This window comes from Glycine soja, chromosome 11 (genome assembly GCF_004193775.1).
Source record: "Glycine soja cultivar W05 chromosome 11, ASM419377v2, whole genome shotgun sequence".
Lineage (NCBI taxonomy): Eukaryota > Viridiplantae > Streptophyta > Magnoliopsida > Fabales > Fabaceae > Glycine > Glycine soja.
In genome coordinates, this window is record NC_041012.1 from 46,890,310 (window position 1) to 46,917,629 (window position 27,320).

The 27,320-nt window shown below is 31.4% G+C and overlaps 2 protein-coding genes and 1 long non-coding RNA gene across 3 annotated transcripts; 1 reads left to right on the forward strand and 2 right to left on the reverse strand.

Moving 5' to 3' along the window:
* Nucleotides 1-350: 350 nt before the first annotated feature.
* On the reverse strand, nt 351-4,420 carry LOC114374592 (basic leucine zipper 61-like). Its single transcript, XM_028332251.1, has 4 exons — nt 3,467-4,420; nt 2,766-2,856; nt 2,341-2,467; nt 351-1,132 (listed from the first exon to the last, which is right to left on the reverse strand). The coding sequence occupies exons 1-4, from the start codon at nt 4,021-4,023 to the stop codon at nt 972-974; spliced, it is 936 nt and encodes a 311-aa protein (XP_028188052.1). The 5' UTR covers nt 4,024-4,420; the 3' UTR covers nt 351-971.
* A 9,419-nt stretch (nt 4,421-13,839) lies between these two features.
* On the reverse strand, nt 13,840-17,240 carry LOC114374816. The gene is made up of 3 exons (XR_003658635.1): nt 16,922-17,240; nt 16,009-16,153; nt 13,840-15,362 (listed from the first exon to the last, which is right to left on the reverse strand). It is a non-coding gene; the product is annotated as an uncharacterized LOC114374816 (long non-coding RNA).
* A 3,694-nt stretch (nt 17,241-20,934) lies between these two features.
* On the forward strand, nt 20,935-23,536 carry LOC114374732 (rac-like GTP-binding protein RAC2). Its single transcript, XM_028332403.1, has 7 exons — nt 20,935-21,497; nt 21,586-21,673; nt 21,872-21,981; nt 22,133-22,196; nt 22,296-22,360; nt 22,467-22,532; nt 23,163-23,536. Exons 1-7 carry the CDS (start codon nt 21,399-21,401, stop codon nt 23,259-23,261), a joined length of 591 nt encoding a protein of 196 aa, XP_028188204.1. The 5' UTR covers nt 20,935-21,398; the 3' UTR covers nt 23,262-23,536.
* Nucleotides 23,537-27,320: the final 3,784 nt, after the last annotated feature.

Consider the following 27,320-nt stretch of genomic DNA (forward strand, 5'->3'; position numbering starts at 1 on the left):
AAATTAAAGGATAGAACACATTGTGAGATTACATGCACTATTTCAATTCCAATGTAATTTTAGTCACAATCTTCGTATCCTTTTTGTCATCATAGGAAGGTATGATGTCAGTGAGTCCACAACACAAAATTATAAAACAGTTAAAACAACATTATATACAGGGTAAATTGAGTCAACTGACTATTTACATTTTGGCTTTTTTTTTCAATTAATTATGTCAAATAAAAATGGTTACATAGTACAGCCAAACCATAAAACCCATCAGGACTCACTGACACACCTTCCTTTCATATGCATCGATTCTTAGTCCCTACACAAGCCAAGCCACTTGTGTTTGTTTTCCAACATATACATACATATATATATATATATATATATATATATATATATATATATATATATATATACATTGAAAAACATGAAGCAAAATAGAAAAGAATCAAAGACAACAACAAATAAAGAAGTGAAAGAATCATTCATCAACACCAATAACATATACTCCAGTGACTCCTATCTATCCATGAAGATAAAGCAGACAGACACAACTGTTTCTTCCAACCTCTCTTTTGATGCCACTGCTGCACATGTGGATCCCCCTCCATTCTAATCATGCAAGCTTTGAGTGTGGTCCCCTTCATTTTTAAAGCAAACAGCACATCACGTGCCTGCGCAGTTTCTTAGCAGAAGCCAATGGCCTCACCACGCACAACGTGACTCTCTCAGTGAATATTTTTTCCTTCATCAATTGACTAATAAAAATTCTCACCACCCAACAATACGTACGTGACATCATTCAATACATTACCAAGCACAAAACAAAATTTAATCTCCTTCCATCAGTTTCTCCCTTCTCTTATCCAAAATTCTGCAATTTCTTTCTATAAAAGTATATATAAAGAATCACAGTGTAATGTAAATTAGCTAATAAATATAGCTACTTGATATCATGTTATAGTGTGATGAATTAATCTTCAAGCGTTGAGAAGTGTTGCTTCCTTTTCTGTTTGAGCATCACATATAGGCTTTGGTGATGGTAATGGTGATCCTGCAGCATTTTCCATCTTCTTGAGGCTTTGTTGGTGATAAACTTGCCTTAGTCTCTCTATCTCCCTCTTCAGTGCCTCTTGATGAGCTGCATGTACATGATTTTGATTAATAATTATTGGAAGATTAATTCGTTAAACAATTTTAACTACTTTGGAGACATGGCACATGATGATCGGACACAGACTTAAATACGCGTGCATGCAAAAGCTTTCACTAAAATCAATATAACTGCACTGCACTTTCATAATTGGTCTGTTTCTTCCTACTAAATTAATGAAATAATTACTATAGTATTCAGCTTTCGCGAGAAAAAGGCCAAGAACAGTGCAAATTAATTAGTACTATTACTCTTTGTTCCACATTGGTTAATCTTTTGATTTATTAATGCTTCGGGAAAAATATATTAATATAACCAAATTCAATTCGAGGAGATGTTAGGTACATTATCTTCATTTATATTTTGTCATGGTCTCGATTAGAAAACCACACAGTATCAATTGTAAAGCATAGATTTTATTTTACTTATCCTGGTAAATACACTAAATCATCATTTCTATTTCGCTGGATTTTCAACATAGCATACGGAGATGCATGCATGTTGATCGATAATGATACAATATTGGTCCCTAAAAAATTAATGACATTAATCTATTCCATCAATCGAGGGTAGTAATATGAAACTATATCTATCTTTCTGTCCACAAATCATAACATTTAGATTTTCGAGATCAAAATCTCAAATTCATAGCAGTATTATAAATTTTTAGGGAACCGAAACAGTAGTTTACTAATGATAATTCTAAAAGAAAGTTAAACTTCTCGATCACTAAAAGATTCTAATCTATGTATAGAAGCCATAAAATATATATATATATATATATATATATATATATATATATATATATATATATATATATATATATATATATATATATATAAAAACCCACATGTGCATCAACTATAAAGACAAGTAGAAAAGCCACGAGGTTAGGTTCACTTGGCAAAGTGAGCTTATAGTGGACATGTTACTTTCCCTTACTCTCGGAGGGGTTTATATTTCACTTAAATGGAAAAAAATGGACGGTAATGAGTAATGACAATTAATCTCAACCAAGAAAGGCATTGGATCACACAAGTAGGATGGATTCTAATGGCCATAAAGTACTAATTATTGCATCCATCAACCACAAAGTATATCCGAAATGCTTCACCAAAAAATTAACAATAAGATAATAGAGTTAGGTTTAATTTAATAACTTTTTAATTAGCCAAGTAATAATTGAAGAAAATTACCATCTTTAAAGATCTTGTCTTGAGCAAGGGCAGCGATTCGTTGCTTGAGAGCACTGTTGTCGACATTTAGAAGCAATCGTTGATGATCTAAAAATGCAACCCTTGGAGACAGCACTGAAACTTCGGCCTTCGTTGGTCAACGGATTGGGAAATAGGTCAATATATTATTTTGAGTAATGTTATTTTAACCACACAAATCTTTAATATACTTAATATAAAAAAACAAAAGAAAAATATTAAATAAAATACGTTATATACTAATAGATAAAAATGAAGAAAAAAAGTGAACTGTGAAAAAATCTTAAAAATTTTTTGAAGAAAAATGTTATGCCACTTAAAAATTTACTTAAAAAAAGATTTATTATGGACACTAAAGAAAGTAAAAACAAAGATTTATTATAGTCACATCACGTTACATCCCAAACCTGTAATGAAGTTACACTTCTCTCAAGCTCTGATATGTATTGCAGCTTCCTCACTCGCGATCTTTGTGCAGATTGTCTATTAGCCAAGATTCTGATGCAAAACGACAATTAGAGACAGAACTCAAAGAAAACAAAAATCCTAACTCAGCAATTAAGTATGGTTCATTTTCTGTTACAGAAAAGATAAATACGAAAGGTATTATGAAACATTGTACAGAAAGAAAACAACAGAAAAAAAAAAACACCATAATAATTTTGAAGAACCAGTTCTCAATTATAAGAATGATTCATAAACATAAATTAATCATTATACTAGAATAGCAACACCAGTTATTCACCAAAAAAAATTTAGAATAGCAACATCAAGCCTATATTAAATTAAAAAAATACATTTAATTAAGCAAGAAGAAACACATTATTTTATCCAATTTTGTGTAATGGTTGCAAACCTTACCAGGAAAAAGCATATTGATATTAGATATAAATACTCATATAAGAAGAAAAAATATGATAAATTTTTTATGTAAGCTAAAATTGACTCTTGTATAAGTTAAAAATCAGCGTTTGAAAAACCTAACACGAAAAAACTTCTATAAATGAGCTTATGGAAGAAACTTTTTTTTTTCAAGTGTTTCTGAAGAAGCTAATTATCTAAAACAGGACTTACGTAGGGATGAATTTTTTATGACTACTAAACGTACCTTTTGACTCTCTTGGGGTCAGTAATTCTCTCGTTGGAAGAACAAGTATTGGTGTCATTTGGAAGCTGCATAATTTCCTGTTTGCATTGGCTTTCAACCTCATCTGCTTCATTTTTCAATTGGTGGTGGTGGTGCTCCTCCTTCTTCTCCTTCTCATCATTGAAGAAGTTCTGATCAGAAGGGCTTGAAGGGTTAGAGGAGGACAAGATGGTTGGTGGAAGCAAGGGGACCCCAGAGAGCACTACTTCATCCGTGAACATGGACATGAATTGTTCATCATCAAACTTGTCAAACTCGTTCTCATTGTTGTTGTTATTCTCTCCACACTTCATTGGTGAATCCAAGTAGGTGATGGAATCGCTCACCGACCTCCGGTGAGCGCCCCGCCGGGCCGAGGAGAAGTCAAGAAACTCATCCACCCAAGAAGGGTTCTGGTTGTGCTGATAATTGTTGTTGCTACCGGATTTAAGAGGTGGCAATTGCATCTTCTGGTGGTCTGAAGAGAAATCTGGCCAACTTGGTGACATGTTTGGGATCTTTGGAGGTAATTGCGTCATTTGAATTCAAAGTTCAAACACGCCAAATCAGTAACTGTTGTTGCAAAATGCAAATTAACCTCAGATGATGTTAATGTTTTTGTTGTAGTACATTAACATGTCCCTAACAAATGATATATATACATATATATGTATATATGCACACATTATTGTATGTGCAAATATATTGCATAAGGCATGCAGCACAACAAGGATGTGTCAATGAGAGAGAAGAAGAAATGGAAACAAATGAGCCTCTAGGCTCTAACACAACCCTTTTATAAATATATATGTATATGCATGTTCCCAGCAACCACAGGGGAATGTTGTTAGAGGTAAGAAAGCCACACGAACATAAAACAACATAATCATGAACTTTCTTGATTTCTTCTTTTCTCTCTCTCTCTCTTTTTAAGAAAAAAAAACAAAGTTGTTTAAAAATTTTAATTGTTGTAGTAGTAGTATTTTGTTTCGGGGTTTAAATCCCCAAATTAAAAATAAAAAATCTCTGGGGTATCTGTATCTATATGTTTGTGCAGTGGGGTCACATGGGGATGGGGAGGGATTAGACAGCTATGAACAGCTATGAAGAGGGGTTGGGTTTCAACGGTGTTACAAGAAAGTCGCCAGTGGATTAGTAAGTAGTGGGAATCGGCCACCACGTGCCCTTGTGACCTTCTTTTTAGTGGGATGCCCTTATAATAATGTAGTTTCTTTCATACAAATTTGGTCATTATTTCATTTTAGAACATTCTCTATTCTCTTCCCACTTTATTAGCCCACACTAATTTTAACCCTTCCATCATGATGACATGCAATTAGCATGTCTATTTGTGTTGGGGTAAATTATTGCAACATCAACGATTTAAGTTCGATTATTATGGAAAGGAAAAAAGAGTCCAACAATGGTCAAACATATGTAGTTGACCAATTTAGATGAATTTGAAGTGGTTGGAAAAATTATCTCAAATTAGACTTTTGAAAATTTTGCATGCCCGTAGAGAATGGAAGGTTTAAAAGGGAAAAAAGAAAAAATTGCATATAGTGGTATATAGTACCAAAATTAAGAGATATAACGGAATTAGGTAATTGATTTGATTCGAATAAATCGAGCCCACGTTCCTTGATAATTTTTTAAAAATTTTGTCTAAGACAAAAGGTAAGACAACCTCACTAGAGGGGGTTAGTGATTGGTTAAAAACCAAATGGGTCGTGATCTTTATCTGAGAGAGAGGAGAACAAAGGCCATGTGCATGAGATTATTTATAATGTAGTTGTTATGCATGGGGTGCCACGTGTCTCATTAATCATTTCATTAAAAGCTAGCTACTATACATACAGTAATTAAGATAAGCAAAAGTGTTATTGGTCGTGGGATTTGGGGCATGAGCTGTGAAAGAGAAGAAAAAGAGAGGCCTCTTGTGAAGGATCATGTTATGCCCCCATGTGAATTGTTTGCACGCACTATGCTTTCTTTGCTTTGTCCCCAAACCATTCCCACATGTAGGGTATATGCCTAATGCCTCTCTCTCTCTCTCTCTCTCTCTCTCTCCCTCTCTCTCTCTCTCTCTCCCTCTCTCTCTCTCTCTCTCTCTCTCTCTCTCTCTCTCTCTCTCTCTCTCTCTCTCTCTCTCTCTCTCTCTCTCTCTCTCTCTCTCTCTCTCTCTCTCTCTCTCTCTCTCTCTCTCTCTCTCTCTCTCTCTCTCTCTCTCTCTCTCTCTCTCTCTCTGTACGTAGGTGTCTTTGTGTTTCTAGGTACCTTCTTTATTTCATCATCTTATCTTAACTGGAATTAATGTAGTTTTTTAAGGAGAAAAGTATTTGACAAAGCTCAGTCATGATTAGTACCATCTTAATGGACGGGCTTTATATTAATTAATGACATCTATACGAGAATTTGAATTTGATTTTTCTTCATTCGAAAATAATAAAGTTAGTTTCTACCAGAATTGGAATTTGATTGATTCCAATTTCTTTATTGATAATCTATATATGTTAGATGTTAATTGTTCCTATAATGAAATAATGCAGACAAATTTACGTGGTACAAAAAGAAAATTAAAAGAGAATTCAGTCACTTTATGACACAAACGCTTAGGTCATATATCTAAATAGAGAATTCAAAGACTTATGTCGAATAAAATTCTTGAACCTTTAGATTTATCAAACTTTGAAGTCTGTGTTGAATGCATAAAGGGAAAACAAACAAACATAAGAAAATTAGGTGTCGAAAGAGCTAAAGACATCTTAGAACTGGTACATACGGACATTTGTGGTCCTTTTCCAACACCTTCTTAGAATGGGCAACAATACTTTATCTCGTTCATAAACGACTACTTTAGATACGGTTACCTTTATTTGATATATGAAAAATCTCAATCCCTAGACGTTTTTAAGAGTTCCAAGGCTGAAGTTGAACTTCAACTTGGAAAGAAAATCAAGACTATCAAAGCTGACCGTGGTGGTGAGTACTATGATAGACATGATGGATCAGGAAAACAACGTTCAGGACCTTTTGCGCTTTTTCTCAAAGAGTGTGAAATTTTTCCACAATACACTATGTCAAGCAAACCTAACATGAAAGGTGTTGCAGAACGACAAAACCAAACTCTTAAGGATATGGTAAGAAGTATGGTTAGTCATTCTTCTTTGTCAAAGTCGCTTTGGGGAGAAGCCTTAAAGACCGCAGCTTACATCCTTAATAAGTTGTCAAGTAAAGCAGTCAATAAAACCCCTTATGAACTTTGGACTAGCAAAAAGCCAAGCATTAAGCATTTGCATATTTGGGGTTATCCGGCTGAGGCGCGGCCTTATAGGTCACATGAAAGAAAGCTGGATTCAAGAACAATTAGCTGCTATTTTGTTGGCTATGTTGAACGCTCTCGGGGCTATAAGTTTTATGATCCCACTATAAGATTAATATTTGAAACAGGAAATGCAAGATTTCTTGAGGAAGTTGAGTTTAGGAAGGAAGAGAACATAAGGAAAGTTGTCTTTGAGAAAGAACTTGTTATTGACAGTGCTCAAGTCCTCATACCTATTGTTGTTTAAGAAACAACTCCAGTAATAGAAAATAATGTTCAAACTATTGTTGATGACATTGTTCAAGAACAAGACAACGATGAGGTTGTTCCTCAAATACCTATACAACAACCTCAACAACCTCAAGAAGCGCCATTAAGGAGATCTGATAGAGAGAGGATAAGTGCAATCCCTGATGATTATATTATCTTTCTCCAAGAACATGAGGATGACATTGGTTTAACAGAGGATGATCTGATTAACTTCTGTCAAACCATGCATAGTTCTAACTCTCAAAACTGGATCAATTCCATAAAGGATGAGATGAAATCTATGCAAGACAATGATGTTTGGGATCTCGTCGAATTGCCTGAAAGTGTGAAACCTATTGGCTACAAATGGATATTTAAAACCAAAAGGGATTCAAAGGGCAATATCAAGAGATATAAGGCTCGTCTAGTCGCTAAAGGATTTACCCAAAAGGAAGACATTGACTATAAAGAATTTTTTTCTCCAATATCTTCAAAGGATTCTTTTAGAACAATAATGGCACTGGTAGCTTATTATGATTTAGAGCTACATTAGATGGATGTTAAGACTATGTTTTTAAATGGTGACATTGAAGAAACAATTTTTATGATGCAACCAGAAAACTTTGTATCAGGTGACTCAAAGTCTATGGTTTGCAAACTAAATAAATCTATCTATGGTTTGAAACAAGCTTTTCGTCAATGGTATTACAAGTTCCATCAATTCATTACCTCGTATGGTTTTGAGGCAAATACAGTTGATGATTGTGTATACCATAATTTTAGTGGGAGTGAATACTCATTCTTAGTGTTATATGTCGATGATATACTACTTGTTATCAACGATATAAGCTTCTTACAAGAGACTAAGAAATTTCTGACGAAAAATTTTGAGATGAAAGATCTTGGGGAAACCTCTTTTGTATTACGAATCAAGATACTAAGAGATCGCTCTCAAGGTATCCTAAGGTTGTCACAATAGAGTTATATCGATAAGGTCCTAGATAGATTCGGCATGAAAGATAATAAACCAGGAGATACCCCGATAGCTAAAGGAGACAAATTTAGTCTCAAACAATGCCCTAATAATGACCTTGAAAGAATAGAGATGCAAAAGATTCCTTATGCATCAGCGGTAGGAAGTCTACTGTACGCTCAAGTTTGCACTCGTCCCGATATAGCATTTGCAGTAGGAGTTCTGAGCAGATATTTGAGTAATCCTGGAATGCAGTATTGGAAAGCAGCAAAACGTGTGATGCGTTGCCTAAAGAGAACAAAAGGATATATGCTCACTTATTAGAAGTCTAAGAATCTGGAGATCATTGAGTACTCAGACTTTGATTTTGCTGGATGTCAAGATAGCAAACGCTCCACATCTAGATACATATTTATGCTGACTGGAGGAGCTATCTCTTGGAAGTCTGCTAAACAGACTCTCATAGCTTCTTCGACCATGGCCCCGGAGTTCATTGCTTGTTTTGAGGCATCCAACCATGGGATATGGCTAAGAAATTTTGCCACTAGATTGCGTGTGGTTGACGACATTGAAAAACCATTAAAGATTTATTGTGACAATAACTCAACAATTCTTTACTCCAACAATAATAGGAGTGTAACCAAATTAAAGTTTATTGACATCAAGTTTTTGGTTGTTAAAGAAAGAGTTCAGAATAGACAGATTTTCATAGAACATTTAAGGACTAATGATATGCTAGCTGACCCACTTACGAAAGATTTGGTACCTAAAGTTTTTCATGAGTACACTGCTTATATGGGAGTGACTCTTTATAGTACCTTAGTTTAGTTGGAGTCTCATTTATGTTCTATATATGCCTTATGTTTTTCAGATATTTGTATAGATTGATTTTCTATAAAATAAAGTTGAAGGTTATCATTTCATTCTGAGCTTGTTTTGTTTGCAATATTTATATTGTGTTTGAATTAATCTCTATAAAGAATAAGTTTGGACTAGTTGTAAATGAACATGAATGATATCACATTACATGTTATTTTCATGTCGCTTATCCATATTTGATCTATGTCATCAAGTATATGTGACATTGGTGATCATTGTGGCTCAATCACGTTGGATTGTGAGAAAAATTATAATGGTTTTGTGTTACTATATAAGATGGACCAGATTGTTTAAGAAAAGTAAAGTAAATAACATACGGTTGCGCACCTAAAGACTTTTGCAATATATATGATTAAGGTTAATATGAAGTTCAAGTGGAAGATTGTTAGGCATTTTATGATTTCTAATTGATTAATTAGTGTGGGCTACATATTATATTTATCATTTACATTAGTTATTTACATTTATGTGGATTATCATCAGAAATTAATATGGACTTGATAAGCGGAAACCAATTTGGCCCGTTAGAGAATAATGGGAACTCTAATAGGTTAAAATCTAAAGCAAGGTTGTGGTTCCCAAAACACCAAATCAAAAATTGTATTATCTTCTCCCATCTGACGAGAAACCTAAGGTCCCAAAAGGAAAATGATGATTTGGTTAATGAAGAACACAAAACCAACAGTTCCTCAGACTCATCAATTTCGCTGCTTATTATGGATTCATGTATTTTTCACAACCCCTCTTAATAATCTAAGGTAATGTGTTTCTAGTAATTATTGATATTTTATTAAGATTCCTAAAATTCCAAACACATATACACTATAAAAAAAATATCGTACCATTTTGGTACAAAATTAGTTTCTGTTAGTATAATTTAGTTTGAAAATTAAATTATTAGTATAGACATTGCAGGTCTAGTATGATGATTTCATATCAATAAAATATAGTATAAATATATCAAATGTTAATATAATATATTATCTACATAAATAATCTGATTCTTATTAGATAATAAAATTGTACTACTCTAATTTTATTTCCTACTAAACCTTTCATAAAAACATCTTTTATTTTTAAAATTTTTAAAATTATTTCATATCCCAAATTAAACATCATAAAGTGAAAAATTGAAGATTTTAAACAAAAGCTTAACAAAATAACTAAACTTATTTAATTTTTAACATATAGAGGGACTTGATCGATCTGGTTTAAAAAAACATAAAGTACATTGAGTGAGAAATTCCAAAAAAAAAAAAAAAATCGTGACGACTAAATATAACCCCCTGTTAAGTTAGACAAATTTTTTTGTTTAAAAAAATCACAAAATTTCAGTGAGTGAATAAATCAATATTCCTCAGTTATGACGATCCCATTGCAGATTGTGTTAGCTTCATTATGAACTATGCATTGGAAGATACAAGGAGTAGCAGAAAAAGAATTCGGACTAATATCGAAGAGACGAATCCCAACTAATGCAGAAGAAAAGAATCTCAAACATATTATGTATTTTCCTTCGTGAAATACCGAAAAGGGCATCATCCTTACGCTAATTATTTAATTTGTTGTCCATTATACATTGATGGCTTCAACAACTTGGAGAGTAGGCATGTTTATGGTGCTTAAATGTTGGTTCTAAGAACCCACAATGAGGTTTTAAAAAGTAAAAAGAATGTGTAAAGTTAGAAAATAAAGATGGCTATAATTAAACATAAAGTGCCTCATAAATTTGAACTATTCTAAATAAAAGATTTTTTCTTTTTTTACAAACCGCATATATCCTTTTATCGGGAACAATCTTATTTAACACAATAACATATGCGAGACTTTAATTTTATCCTACTAATTAAATTAAAATAATTTTGTACCAAATAATTTATGTATTTGGAGATAGAGAAATATATTATTATTTTATGAGGTTAAATATCTCATTTGGCAATTGATCCTTAATTAAAATCTAATAAGGTTTCCTTTAATTTATTTTTCTTTTATTTTCCTTCTTTTCTTCCAGATTTGGTAACACATTTGAAGTTAGGGCAGTCAAGCCCTTTCTACTACTGTACTAGTGTACTCCTATATCAATGCACCATTCACTAATCACTTAATGGGTAAGCATGAAGAGCTGGCAAGTTGAGAAGCCTAAGGTTTTACCATGGATGTGTGCATCCACAGTTCTCAAGTCAAGACATGTGCAATTCTTGGAGGAAAGACATTAAACTTTCAGGGAAACATGGCTGGATGCTTTTTTCTGGAATCTTACCCGCTTAACACCCCACACCCTTAAAGTCATCCAAGATTGTCTTTGAATTAATGTTAAGGGATGAAACCAAATGGAATGATGTTAAATTTCGTTGTCTGAAATATATGATTACATGAAATGAATAACGATAGATTGCATTTCATTTAATACCTATTTTATAGCTCTAATTTGAGGCATGAGATGAAATCAATCTCTTCTGCTCTATTATAAATATTAAATACAAATAATATGGTTAATTGGTTTATTCTATTTGACTTTATTTTATTCCATATCATTCAGTTTTATATCATTATCCCTGTCAGACATAAATGCATAAAATGAAATAGAATCAGATTACCAATTACCTTATCAATTATCATTGCTCGAATATTTAATTTTGCATTATTTGGAAAATGAACAAAATGATAGATGGGTCAGTTAATAATAAATTAGTTTCACTCCACAAGCCCAAATTAGGAAAGAAAAAATAAAGGTATTGGATTAAATGAGATAATAATTTTAAAAAAATAGACTCCATTCCATTGCATCATATTTTAAAATTCAAACAATTTATTACATTTTATTCGGTTCCCTTCAATTCATTCCTCTATAGCAGTGGCTCTGCCTATATCTGAGATTTAGCAATAAATATAGAATAAAGGCTGTCAAATATATATCCCATGTGCAAAATTCCTTAGCTTCTGCATGAAATTAGCGTGCTCAGACAGTATCTTAAGCTGGACATGATTCCCTGGCTCTTGAATAATCTTTAAATTCAAATATTATAAAGCACTAACTATCAGCGTAGACTTACAATAAAAAATTTCCTAGTCTTCCATTAAATTGGAATTCATTCGAAATAATGCACTACAACTGTAAGTCTAGACAAAACAACAAACTGTTCACACCAATTGAGACAGCTTAAATCGAGGAAATTGCTTATCAAACATCCAAATGTGTCAGAATTCAGTAATTTTGGGCGATTTCTCTGTTGTCCCTTTCCCAGCTGTCCCTGTGCTGCCCGTTAAAAACCACACAGTTTTAAAATTGAATCACAAAATTAAATATTATCAAAATAAAATATTAACACAACTACATGGATAGTGCATGAACAGCTGAAAAATGGAAAGTAGAGAAGCCAATTTCGTTTTGGGCAGCTAAACCTTAAGCAAGTTAAAGACCTGCACGTCTGTATTATGGGTCATGCAGAGAAAATGATACATAGAATTCATGCCTTGCTAAAACTCACAAACATGAAATACATGGATGCAAGATAAACATTGTGCAAAAACGCCTCTAAAATAGTAATGAACATGCATTTCAATGCATAAACAAAACAAACATACATAAAGAATAAACACTTGATCCTTTAAAGAAAACAAAGAATAAACACTTGGTTATAATAAATATTAATGCATGTTGTCATTCTCTGCTGCACTAAGAACTAGCCATGAAGACAACAATAACATTAAGTGTTCCTATCATCAATCTTCTTGTCTTGAGCAATCTATGGATAACTGCAAGTGCATGTCCTGAAAATTCATCTGATTCAGAAATAAGGAGGAAGAGGTATGAAAGTTGGCTGAAAGAATATGCACGAAAATACGGGAACAAAGATCAATGGGAAGTCCATTTTGAAATTTACCGAGTAAATGTTCATTTTATAGAGGTCTACAACTCTCAAAAACTATGCTTACAAGCTCACAGACAACAAGTTTGCAGATCTTACAAATGTAGAGTTTAGATGTATGTATCTGGGTTATCGACCTATGTTGCATTTGCAGACAGGATTCATGTACCAAAAACATGGGGATCTACCAAAAAGCATAGATTGGAGGAGAAGAGGTGCAGTTACACATATCAAGGATCAAGGCCATGTTGGTAAAGTTTCTTAAAATAAATAAATACACATATTACACACACGCCTGTGGTTAGTCACACTTGCACAGCAATTCCAGGTGAATTTTACCTATATTGATTAACCTCAGTAATATTTACAGGGATATTGTATTCTCAAGATTTCATACATCTTAAGGAATTTCCTTACAATGGAACGTATTGAAAGCCTTTTGATATTTATCTAATGCTTAGTTAGCTAAAGATCATGCTTTAACACTTCCAAATTATGTCTGGAGTTGTTGACATTATGGCACCAAACTTTTGATGCAGGAAGTTGTTGGGCATTCTCTGAAGTGGAAGGCATCAAAAAAATAAAAACAGGAAAGATGGTTTCTCTTTCAGAACAACAACTGATAGACTGTGATAGACTGGGGTGAATCTGGCTACAGTAGGATGAAGCATGATACTAAGGATAAAGATGGTACTTGTGGCATTGCCATGGAGGCTGGCTACCTGTCAAGCATTAGGTTCATAAAACTAGGGACATAGTTAGGAAAAAAGAAGTTAGCAGTTAGCACCACAATCATATCAAAACAGTAAGAAAAAATCCAAGTGAAGTTAATAATTTACAAATACCCTTCAGTTCCTTTCTTATCCTCTTGTCCCACTGCCCTTTGCGTAGAAAACCCCTAGTGGTCCCCAAGATCCACCTTAGTAGTGAACCCACCTCAAAACCAGTAAACCCAACAAAGGACCAGCAAATGAAAGTGAAGTTAAGCCATATTGAAGTCATTAATTGATCATTCAGCAAAAACAAACAAAAAAGAAACCGGAACACTGCAGCACAAATTACATGATTTCACCCAGGAATTTATAGCCAGGTGCATTTAATATACTTGCATTTTTTGAGTAATTAATATACATTTAGTTACTTCCAGTCACAAAAATACTGTTTTATTGCCAAATTCTGTTGAATGGGGTACAAAATAACTAACAAATTTAAAGTTAGACTAAGTGGGAACATTAATTCCACAATTCAAATGAAACCAAGTTCCATCAAATATGCTCACCCTTTTCCATGCTTTGACGTTATAAATTATACACCCAAATGTTTTGCAAATCTGAGATCCTTGTGCTTCATTACTCTGCCTCAAAGAATGAGATAATCTTCCAGTAATGTCATTGAGAAAAGAACACAGACACCATAATGCAAAATTCACAGGTCTTAGCAATATGTAGTCACTTGATCGGCATTAAGCATTGTAATTGGCCCACTATAAATAATTTAACAACTAAGATTTAAGTGCTGCAAATCTTTGTCCCACAGCACAAGCTAACTTCCACTCATCGATATTGGCCAAGCCTTCAATAATTTTCTGCCTGACCCTGATATATGGTATAAATAAAACCTTTTTCTGTCATCCCTGTTGCAGCCTTTGCAGCCAAAACGTACTCACGTTTCTCAAAGCACCCTTCAATCACTAACTCGTAACTCTCAAATCCAACAGAGTTACCCTCTTTCTCCAGGAATTCAATCATCTCAACAGCCTTCCATATTTCCCTGTTTGCCCGTAATGCTGCCAACAATTTCACCAGTGTTCCCTGTCTGGGGTTAAACCATATTGGACCACCATTTGCTTCATCAAATCCAGTGCTTTAGCAGTCTTTCTCACTCTGCTCATTGCACCAATTACAGTGCCATAACTACTCGAATCTGGAACACATCCTGCCCCACCCATACCTCTCAGGACTTTAACTGCCTACTCTAGTTGATCAACAGCACATAGAGATGATAGCAGATAATTACAAGTCCCACAGTCAGGATGATATCCAATTGATTGCATCTGAAGTAAAATATTAGCTACAGAATGAGACAGACAATGCTGGTCCAACCATGCAGATGAGAGGAGAACATGGCTCTGAGGAACTGGAAGGCAACCAGAACGTGAAGTCCATTGGAGGACAGCTAGTGCAAGGGGGAAGGGATGGGAGCTTTGAAGGGTGTAAGAAAGAAGATAGGAATAAGCTAGCTGGGGCTTGGAGCGTGGTCTGATAGGTATAAAAGATTGCAACATTTCATCAACAATTTGCACTCGTAAGTTCTGAGGAATTGAAGAATAAAAAAGAAAAAGGATTTGAATTTTGGCAGGATTCCGAGGAAATGAGAAGCTCTGGAATTTTAACCTAGTTTTTAACTTCTAGTTCCGCTCTAACAGCCTGCTCAAGATTTTGCAATGAAGAAACTGAACGTCCTGAAAGACATTGATTGAGAATAGGGCAGAAATGAAGAAGAAATCTATGGTGCATCATTGCTCCCATCACCATTCTTGATCAGCTAAGATAGTACTGGAGCACCTTGACCCAAGAGAAATGAAACCTGTGGACATTTGCCAGAAAAATACTAGATCAATAGGGGCAAAAGGGTATGAGTATTTATATTTCACAAAGAGAAGAAAAAGAATGAAAGGATGCGGCCAAACATTGAAAAAAATATCAATATATTTTTTTTGTTATGTTCTACAAGGAGGCACCTTTACATGGTGAAATATCAAACAAGGTATCACTAGAAACTGCCAATTGGACATTACCAGTGTTTAGAGAGGAAAATGAAATGATTAAATCACAAAAATGTGGCACGTCATCACCAAAAGCCAGGACATCAGCATATCAATGTATAGAATCCATGTTGAAATTAACAATAATAAACATACAATGCAATGCAATGCAATGATTAACAATAAACATATAACTAGGGTCTAGGTTCACACATTATGGTGCAAATAAAGAAAAAATATATATGACTAGAATCAACATAGCTCTCCTAGGAACATGCACTTGAAATGAATTAGGCAATTAGCCAAATATAACTACATCAAACAGCAATCAATCACGTATTTAGGGGTGTTGTCAGATTGGATCAGGTTGGATCCCTGCAAGTATAGCAACCTAAGAAGTTGTAAAGGGTATGTACGAAGAGGCATGTGTAAGGGTATCACTGCACACGTATGAAATAATAAAAGCACCTATGATGATTGTAGGCCCACTTGGAGGGACTAAATGGTGATGAATAGACTTCCACTTAGCACCTATCGGAATTCAGAAGCATGTTTATGACTTTATTGCTGCTCAAAATCTCCCTTACTTTGTCTCAGCAGCATGACATGGAAACTGAATGAAAGAATTTAACATAATTAGAATATTGTTAGATTAGGTGTTGAGACTCCCATTAGAAGCTGAAACATGTAATGACTGGAAGAATTAAACCTCTGAGCCTAGTTTCTCCTACAAAACTGAACCGTACTAAGGCAATAAAACTATGCAAAAATAATTTTGTTAAATAAATAAAGCAGCTAAATTGTAATTGAATGTACGGCAAATTACATGTTCGATACCAGCTAGTTGAACACAGGAAAGGAATAATTGCAGCAATAAGGGGACTTAATGGATTAAGTTCTTCGTAGAGAGTGCAAGAAACTAAAATTAAAATTTGTGTTCACTTTAATGGATAGATTTTAAGAGAAATAAAAGAGTTATCTAAGGACAATTTTCAGCGAGAGAAGAAATATAAAACTACACTGACTTCAGATAATTATGTGGTTGTGTATAGGACAGGGACAATAATTGCTTCGGTGCCTATAATGCTAGTACAAAATACGAACAAAATATAACAATAGTTGTATAAAAATATGACCTTTACAATAAGAATGACGCGGAATGCTTTTATCTAAGTAAGCAAGTAAAATGTAAAGTAATAAAAAGACTAATTGAAGGAACATAGGTGAGACAGAGGAGCAAAGAATTAAGAACAACGAACGCAATGGCTAAAGCGATGAGCCGATGAGCACAAGTTACCACACACGCGAAGATACAACAGAACACACAAATTGTGTTTAAAGGAAATGATACCAGAAAATTACATAACCATATTTGGGGTACCTTGTAAGTTAGAAGAATAAAAAAAAAAAAACGGTTTGTAGGTGCTGCACAAACCACTTGCGAAAAGATCCAAGCTTTAGATGTTGGACGGAAAGGGAATAAGCTGCAGAAGTTAAGAGAAGAAAACAACAGCAATGCCATTGGGCTGTCACTTTCTGATCACCGCCGCATCTTCTGTTTCCTGCTTTGTGCTTCCACTTCCATACCACCGTGAGCACAGGCGTTCCTCTTTGTCGACGATAGAGGCGCGGTGGGCTTTGTGGCCCAATTAGTTAACTTCGACTCTAAACAGGTTTTTTTTTCGTTTAACCAGATGCATCTCATTCTTTTTATTTGACATTTAACTCCTTTTGAGTTAAAATGGTACTTCCATAAAGGACTTTAATAATTTATTTTTATTTAGTTTTTGAATTTCAATATACAAATTTAATAATTGATTTTACATTTAATAAAAACAAGAAAAACATTTTAATAATATTTAAATAAAAATTGAATACTATTAAAAGACTTCAATGTAACTTTTGTCTAAGATAGTAACCTAATACTGATCAAATCACTAAAATGTAGTCCTTTTATGTTTTATTTTTTAAAAAATGATTCTATAAGTTTCTTTACAACAACAACAACTGTCGTCAATAATTTTGTTTTTCGTCAATAATTTTGTTTTTGTTTTCTTATCTGGATTCCCTTATTATGTAAGTTTTTGACTGATTAAATTTTTAGTGGTTGTTTGTGTTACTTTATAGTGATAGTCTTGGAAGTAATAATAAAGGCATATTCTTGACATGAGGCTAATTAGTAAACTTTATTATTTGTTGTTGTCTATATAATCATAAAGGAGAGGTTAGTTTAATTATTAGTATGGCCTTTCACTGATTTTTTTCATACTAAGGTTAACAGATTTTTTTTTTATGCATTGGAAAGGAAAAAAAAAAACAAGATCACCCTACACTACTGTTAACAGATTGATTATTATACAATAATTAAAATCTCTTTTTTTTTCACAACACAAGCTTTCCCTTTATTTTTTTATTACTTTTTTTAAACTATCAAATAATTTTTTTCAGCTGTTTGTTTTCATTTTTTTTAATTTGAACTGTTTTTTTCATGTTTAAAGAAATCCATATCAGTGTTGGGTTGAATTTCATTAATTTTAAAAGTGTCGGGATTTGATTTGGACAATTAAAATCGCCCATTCAATAAATTATAGAAACTAAAAACTTAATTAAAATTAAAAAAATATTAATCTCTAAAAATTTCTGTATTATTTGACAATTTTTAATTACTTCTTTTAATTATTTTTCTTCTTTAACTAAGTTCTTAAATTTGTATTTATTTTTAATTAGGTTCTTGTAGGGAACTAGATCCCTTAAAAAAAATAAAATATAAGTTCAACAATTCAATTGAAAATAAAAATAAAAAAAATTTAAGGACCTATTTAAAAATCACCATAATTTAGGAACCTAATTAATCAAGTAATTGTCAAACGTCTATAAGCCAATATTTTCACTCCGCATGTCAGTATTCTCACGAATGCAGCTTTGTAGGTTCTAAAGTCAGTATTCTCAACCTACAAGGTGAGAATACTATCATAGAAAGATTTGGAAATTTTTAATTAACTATTTATCATTTCGAAATAGTTTCCCAAACTATTTTTTTAATTGAGTTACTAATTACAAAATAAATACAAATTTAGGGATTAATTAAAAACACTGTTTATGAATCTAATTAAAAATTATCAAATAATTTAGGAACCTAAAAACTTAATTTAACAAAATTATTAATAACGGTAAATTTATTATTTATTTTTTCTGGAAGGCTATGGTAAAAATTTTATACTGACAAAAAAAATGTGAATCATATCAATTTTGATAAAATAAAACCTCACAAATAATTATAAACAAATTACTAAAATTCAAGATAAATGTTATTATATTTTTCATTAAAAAATTATATTAATTTCAGTATTCCGATATATGAATTATTTGATGATATATTTTCATATTTTTATTAAAATTTATAATATTTAATTCTTCAAACTTATGTAATGACGTGATAAGTGACAACACATCAAAACATAGAACATAAAATGTGCAACAATAACTCATGTTAATTATTTTTAAAAAAATAACATTTTAATTAAATTCTTAAAGAATCAGTATGGGCATTCTGATCGAATTTGGCATCCCGTGGAAGGAGCATTTCTCTTATTCAGGAATAGTTGCGGCGATGATATGGTTCGAGGCTATATGATGAGCTTATCATTGTTGCACTGTCATGCAACTATGCAAGTCTTGTTGAAGTTGAATGTTATAATATAACGCACATTTGAAGTTGAATTTAACTTTGATTAATTGATTCATACTGAGAGTTTTAACTTTTACTCATTCGATATATAATAGTGAAATTTAGTTTAAAAAATGTTTTAATCAAATATTTTGTTGTTACCATAATTAACTGCGACTTTTGTTAGTAATAAAAGAATTAATAATGGATCATTGGACCGGATAAATTAAAATAAGCCATATATACCTGTGTACAATCTTTTTTATTTTTTCAACATATAATATATATATATATATATATATATATATATATATATATATATGTTAAATCATACTATATGAATATATGATCATTGACAAACTTGATATACATTTTGCACTAATAACAATAAAAAGATTCATATAATATGAAAAAAGGGAGCATATTGTGACATTAGAGTTAGAAGTTAATTATCTGTGTATTATATTGTATAAAAATACGTCATGACTAATAACAACTTTGTATTGCTGTTTACCATATAACAATAATAATTCCATATATTGATTTACAGATTGATAACTTAAATTTTCAGTTGGGACATGATTTGTCCCTTTTTGTCATGGCAGATATATATTCAAAAGTAATTTAGCAACCTTGCAAAACAGGGTTTGAAATCAACTTTTTTCATACTAAATCATCATTTTAAAGCCTTGGTTATTGTAGCAGTTGTCTAGATTAAGGAAACTCTTCATTCACATGATGATGCATTCAACATGTTAAAGCTAAAGCTAACTTTAAGTGAGCTGGTAAGGCGCGCATGGAAATGGAAAAAAAGAAGAGCAAAAATCACAAAATCCAAGAGATAGGAGAAAGGGAAAAAGAAGCCAAACCAAGAGGGGAAAAAAAGGTGGTAGAATACAATGATATTATAATATTTGCATTTGGGTTTGTACTAATGAAGTTTAAAAATTACAATTGACTAGTGTATTCAGCAGACACAGCTTTTAGTTGTTGGTGATTTGGAATTGTTCTCTCTCTTCCCTATGAAGTGTGTGAACAGTAGCCCGGAATTCAAGTTTTATCTTTTAAAAACAAACAAAAAAGAGAAAAAGAAAAAAAAATTCTAGTTGCTTACAAATTAATGAAATCACAGTTGGTACTCAATAATATTGTACTGCGTTACATATTATTAATGCACACATAAAATGATTAAAAGTCAAAAAGCTTGCTTTACTGATGAAAATAAAAACACATTGGTGGGTCTTCAATAACACTAACCACCCAATAAAGATGGGGATAGATCCACCAAGGCCGAGAACAGAACGTTGATTCATCATTTGGGCAGTGATTTGGTGACTTGGAAAATGAATATTTTTTCCATGAACTATAGTGTCAAATTCATCCACCCACTTCCACTTGTTCCAATATTTAGAGTCTGTGTTGTTGTACGGCACACTAGTGCAACTTGATACCATGCTTTTGGTTTGGTAAGGTAATGTCCAAACTTCCAGTTTTTACCATCTACTTTTCTTTTCTCCAATTGTAATTAATGATTCTTATTTCTACCATTAGTTCTGGGGTATCCATTAACCAAGCAATGTTTATGTTCATTTTTTTTACAATGTTATAAATGCGAAGTATTTATTGACTTTGTGAATCAATGACTATCTAAAATTTATTATATTACCTTTAAGGGAATCTTTCTTTACAATTACGTTTTTTTCTTATCTACAAAACTTGAATGTGAGATTTTATCGGAGTCCAATTCCACTTACACTAAGGTAATGTTGCTAAGGAATGCTTTATGTTCTAAATACTAATTATTCACTCTCTCCCTTGTACAATACTTAACCAACTAACACCACTACAGCACCAAACGACTCCTTTGTTGCTCTGGCCTTCCCCTTAAAGAAACAGAAAGCCAAATGCAATAATGTTCAAGGTAAAAGAGGCACACTAAAGTTGGTGCTGAGGGACTTGGCTTATTAAATGCTGATCATCCCCTCCATTTCTTTTCAAAATCAAATTGACCCTTCTGGCCTTCTCTTCCTCCTTCTTTCTAAGCATCATACTTCTTCTCTCCATTGTTTCATTTTTATTTCCAATTCTTCAAGTGAAAGGAATATAGGAACTTGAAGTGATGAAAACAACAGAATGTTAAAGGAAGCTTTGATGTGAGGTGAGGTGAGGAAATCACAAGAGGAATTTGAAAATGAGTACAGCAAGATTCATCAAGTGTGTTACTGTGGGAGATGGAGCCGTGGGAAAGACATGTATGCTCATCTCTTACACCAGCAACACATTCCCCACGGTACGAAAACACATGATGTTTTAGTTGTTTGAATGTGTTAAGTTTTAGTTTGTGTTTAACTTGCTCTTGTTGGAAAAAAAAAAAACAGGACTATGTGCCTACAGTTTTTGACAACTTCAGTGCAAATGTGGTGATTGATGGAAGCACAGTTAATCTAGGATTATGGGACACTGCTGGTAAGTACTTTCTGAAGGTGATTAAGAAAAAAAGTACTCACCACTCACTACTACATTACCAAGCAGTTGTATTGTAATGTGCATAGTATATTGTGGTGAAAAGAAGGCTTCTATCACTAAAACTGGATATTCCTTAATTCTTGATATGGTTATTACTTTTCGATGCTTTACTCATTTATTGTAGCTTCATAAATTCAGGACAGGAGGATTACAACAGGCTTAGGCCTTTGAGCTACAGAGGAGCAGATGTGTTTTTGCTGGCATTTTCCCTCCTCAGCAGAGCCAGCTATGAAAATATCTCTAAGAAGGTTTTTTTGCCGAGTCTCTTAATTATCCCTCAATCATATGACACATTTACACCTACCAATTTTACACGTATACATCTTATATTTGTCTCTGAGCTGTGATATGGTATAATTCCAGCCAAACATAATCTGACACTAGGCCCATTTTGTGCAGTGGATCCCTGAACTGAGACATTATGCCCCAATTGTGCCAATTGTACTTGTGGGAACCAAACTTGGTATCAGCTAATACTATAAAAATTACTTGACATTTTGGTATTACTTAAGCTACCTATAAGTGTTTTTCATAGTTATGTGATGTTTATAATTGGCTGCAGATTTGAGGGAAGATAGGCAATATTTGATTGATCATCCTGCGGCCACACCTATAACTACTGCTCAGGCAAGTCACTTGCATTCTATGTTCTAACAAAAACCGTTTTCTTGTTGCTGGCATAGAATTTTTTTTATTTTGTTTTCAAATACATTTGAATGTTAATGTTGGGCAGGGAGAAGAGCTGAAGAAGGAAATTGGTGCTGCTGTGTATATAGAATGCAGCTCAAAGACTCAGCAGGTTCTTATTTTCAATGCTTATACTAGAAGGTTTTAGATACCATCAAAGCAAATTGCACTAGAAGGGTCCTAATAGGGACACAATATAAAATAATACCAAACATCTTCAGACTTCAGGTTTTAAGTTATATGAGGACATGAGCCAATTATTGTTTAAATATTAACTGCATTAGATTTTACAAAATCAATATGCCCACACCATTTTTCTGTGCAACTTTTAACTCTATTTCTACATGCTTAAACAGTAGAAAAATGGTTCTAAAATCAAAAACAGTATGCGCATCTTTTTCCTAGATCATTTCACCTAACAAAGCATCTATCAAGAATAAAATATATACAGTGAAAACATCTTTTTCAACGCAACTGTATAGTAACCATTGCACTTAGTCATTTTGCTGCAGATGTCAGACTACTTGTAAATTATTTGTTTTGTTTTTATAAATTTTGTGTCTGAAGTATCTTTCTTGGAAGACATTGAATGTGGTACATGGCATCATTGTCTTCGTGATAGATATATATTATAGTGTATAACCATATATAAAAGTTACTCTATCAACTTGTGCAACAAGCTTGAAAGTAAATAAGGTTATTAGCCTCAGCGTAATTTTATGTCTGTGATGCAATGTTTCAGAATGTGAAGGCTGTGTTTGACGCTGCAATCAAGGTTGTTCTGCAGCCATCAAAGCCAAAGAAAAAACGAAAGAAGAACAGAACATGCGTTTTCCTTTAATTGGTATTCATTTGATTTGCATCATGTAACATTCGTACCCTTCCCCTAAGTTTTCCTTCTGTTTTTTTACTTTATTTGATTGCAAGAATCGCCCTTTCTGAACGTATGTATTCCAAACTCTACCCTCTTTCGGTTTTCCAATACTTTTTATTGCTGGTGGATCTAAATGATGTTGTATCTACTGGATAAATACAAGGAAAGAATGTACTCAATTAAAGATAATTTTTGTGATAAGAAAAGTATAATAGCATTAATCATCACTTTTGTGTTGCTCAGCATCTTTGTTTTTCTTAGCACTGTTCTCTTCTCTAAGTTATGGTTAAATTTCCCATCATAATTTTTGTCGTTAACCATTTTTCAAATCCTTCACGAGGTGCAATAAGCATAGCTTTGTCATTTGTGTTTAACGGGGACTTAAAGGTTAAGTAGCTAGAATCATTATTGATTCTGAAGTCTGAATTCACATAAAAGGCAATGACATCTTGTCAAGCTATTGCTATGATTGGTTACATAAATCTGGTATTATATTTATATATTGCACCTCCGAAGTATTCTATATAGCTGCGAGTCAAATGATAGGGAATTCTTGAGTGGTTCTTCGTTGTGAACTTTATCATTCGGTATTTATAATATTCATGTGGAGTTTGCAAGGAGGGAAAAGAACAATTTTTCTCTTCGAATTTTTCTACAAGCTCGATATTCGGATTTGACAGTGGAATAATGCGATTGGAAGAATAAAAATATTTAAATAAATTTATCGAAAGATAAAACTGTCACCAAAATATAATTGAATTAAAATAAATATTAGAAAACTCATTTGATTAGAAAAGAAAGAGACTAATATGTAAAGTTTTGGTACTTTAATTGGGCATTTGCTGTATGAAATTTTTTAATATCCGAAAATCATCCCATAGAAATTATATTTCATGAGAATAATATTTTTTAAGAAAGTAGTAAAACATGTTTTATTTATTTAAAATATTTTGAGAAATGAGATACATAATTATAAATAAAAAATATGTTTTCTTGGTGAGACTATCATACTCTCATTCTCTTTCATTCTTTTTATTATATTATTGATATGAAATATCAATTGATTTTATGATATAATCGAGTAAAAGTCTAATCATTTCAAATATCTTTTGTAATGGATAAAAGATTCAATTATCAAAGTAAGACCGCAATAAATTAGAAAGTCTTTCTAAAATATAGTCATGCAAGTGTCCAAACTAAAAATTGTCTCATTTTTATAACTTGAAGATGAATTCAACAATCTTAAAGATAATAATTTGAACACAATGAGTCCAAGAGTTTATGTTCAAAATGCAATTGTAGGCTGTAATTTATTTGGATGGATTATATAGTTTTTGAACTAAAGAACTATTCTTGAAATATTTTAGGTCAATTTTTAGGTTTTCCAGGTTATTATAATGGTAAATGGAGTTTTATTTTTAATGGAAATTTAATGTAAGTGGGAATTCATATCTAAGTGGAAATTAATTCATAGTGAGATGTTTAAAATGAAGCTTAGCCTATAATAGTATAAACTTTGTAGTTTTGAGGCAAATTGAGTCTAATGAAACTTTGAGTTTTTTTTTCCTTGTGTGAGAATTTATCTTAATTCATGGACAAATAACTAAATCAAGACAACTTGTAGTGATTAAATTGATGACTTATCACTTATCTTTTCACATTGCGATGTCAATACTCTTCTCTAAAAGAAAATTAAATCAATTTCTAAGACTGAAATCTTTAAGGTAATTCGTCTCGTTTTCTTGTTTTTTATTATTTTGTTAATAATTAACCTCCATTTGAAAACTTGGTTGGTCACATTTAATAAAGTCTCTCTTTTCAATCATGTTTTTTTATATGCAAAACTCAAAATCCAAGATATTGCTTAAAGAAATTGAATCTAATACCATTTAAATCAAATACTTGTTATAGGAACCCATTTTCTTTGATAAGAAAGTTTTAATGATAACTTGTATTTAAAAAATATTCTTAAGAATGTTAGATTCTAAAGATTAAATTTAAAATTATTCATAGTAACCATGCAAGTTAAAAAAAAATTAACATAGATTCTTAAGAAACTTAGAAGAATTTCCTACCAAACATATCCTAAAAGTTGTGTATGAAAGGGTAGAAATTTCATACTATAATAATAATCTAATATATTTATCTTAAAACTTTAGCTCAAATTACATGAGAAAAAAAATTTAGCTCAGTTAGTTAAACAATAATATGAGTCGTTATAAATCTTTAATACTTGACTTTAATTATTCCAGATAAAAAAATGACAAAAAAATTGAAGAAAAAAATTGTCATTTTTTCAAGGAAAAATGATAAAGTTAATAACCTTAAAAACATTTATTTTTCCTATTCCAAAATAAAACTAAAAAAAAAAGAGAATTTCAAATAAAAATAATAAAGGAGAATATACAGAATTTTTGTAGGAGTTGAAAATAAACAATATTATCATCATAATAATAATAACGACGCAAAATAAAGTTTGCAAAAAATGAGAGATTTATGACATTTTAATTTCTGTTTCATAGGACAATACTCACTGTTTTTAGTGCAATGAAAAATTTAAACTTGTGCCCTTCTTTGAAAATAATTGTGAGTTATTCACTCTCTTTTTTAACGCAGTTTTTTTTGGATTTTTTTTAAAAGAAGTTAGTCACTGTTATTCTTAAAAAAAAAGAAGTTAGTCACTCTTCTAATTATAAAAAAAAAAACTTCGAAAATGATTTTGATTATTTTGAAAACAAATTGACTAGTCAATCAATGCATGAATCAAAATTTCCCTAAGTGTAGTTATTAGTAATTTATTAATAATTAAGATATTTGTAATTGTAACAAATTTAAAGAGTGAATAAATCATAATTACGATTCAAACAAAACGTATACTAGTAAGTCAATTTAATTTAGCTACGAAAAGAATATTCTGTTTTATATAAAATTTTTAAAAAGACAAATAAAATTATTAAAGTACATAATTCAAATTTGTAATGATTAGTTATTCAACATCCAATGTTCCCAAAAAAGGTTATTAAGTAGGGATTTCAACTAAAGGAATAATTCCATCTGAAATTTATTAAATGGGGATATTTTTTAAATTAATTCCAAAAATAGAGATAATTCATAGGATTTTTTATTAGATATGAAATCTTAAAAACATTCACAACTTTGTTTTTTTTATATTAAAGTCATAAAAAATCTAACCACTTTGTTTTTTTTAATTATTTATATAAAGTCATAAATACTGAATCACTTTAAAATCATTTTAATTATAATTTTATATTTTTATTATCTTTATTTTATAATTTTATATTTTATGTTATTGTGTTTCTACTATCCTATTTTTTTGTCATATAGTTATGCATGATAAGTGTATGGTAGAAGTTTATTTTTATTTTATATTTTTTATATTTTTTTTTGTAAATTATTGTTATTTGTTAAATTTAAAAATGAAAAGGAATCTAAATAGTACAAATTAATGATTTAAAATAATTCCTTATTCATTCTATCTAATTATTATTGGTTAAGAAAATATTAATTAAAATAAATAATTAATTGTTAAGAATAAAAAACAAAAGACATTGGATTATAAAAGAATTAATCATTTTAATTATAATTATTATTTGAACGACTTTAAAATTATAAATTATAAAAAATATTAATTAAAATTATTTTTAATTTTAAGAAATTAAACAATGAAATATAAAATTATAATTAAATCAAATTTAAAGTTATTCAAAATTAATTTTTAAAAAATTAATCACGACTTTGAACTTGTAAAAAATTATGATTTTATATAAATAATTTTATAAAAAAAAACTAAAATCATTAATTTTTCATATCTTTACTGTTAAAAAATTAATTTTTTTTTATGATTTCATATCCAGAAATCATAAAAATCCCTACTTATCTCAATTTGGAGATTAATTCAAAAAATATTCTCATTTAATAAATTTCAAATGAAATTACTTCTTTTTGATCGAAATTCCTATTAAATATGCAAATAATATTGAGTATAACGTGTTATTCAAACGCCAA

Coding starts and splice junctions, on each gene's coding strand:
- LOC114374592 (XM_028332251.1), bottom strand. CDS start 4,023: ATGACGCAATTACCTCCAAAGATCCCAAACATGTCACCAAGTTGGCCA. Junction 2,857..3,466: donor GACCCCAAGAGAGTCAAAAG/GTACGTTTAGTA, acceptor GTTTTGCATCAG/AATCTTGGCTAATAGACAAT. Junction 2,468..2,765: donor GAAGTGTAACTTCATTACAG/GTTTGGGATGTA, acceptor TGACCAACGAAG/GCCGAAGTTTCAGTGCTGTC.
- LOC114374732 (XM_028332403.1), top strand. CDS start 21,399: ATGAGTACAGCAAGATTCATCAAGTGTGTTACTGTGGGAGATGGAGCC. Junction 21,982..22,132: donor ATGAAAATATCTCTAAGAAG/GTTTTTTTGCCG, acceptor CATTTTGTGCAG/TGGATCCCTGAACTGAGACA. Junction 22,361..22,466: donor CACCTATAACTACTGCTCAG/GCAAGTCACTTG, acceptor AATGTTGGGCAG/GGAGAAGAGCTGAAGAAGGA.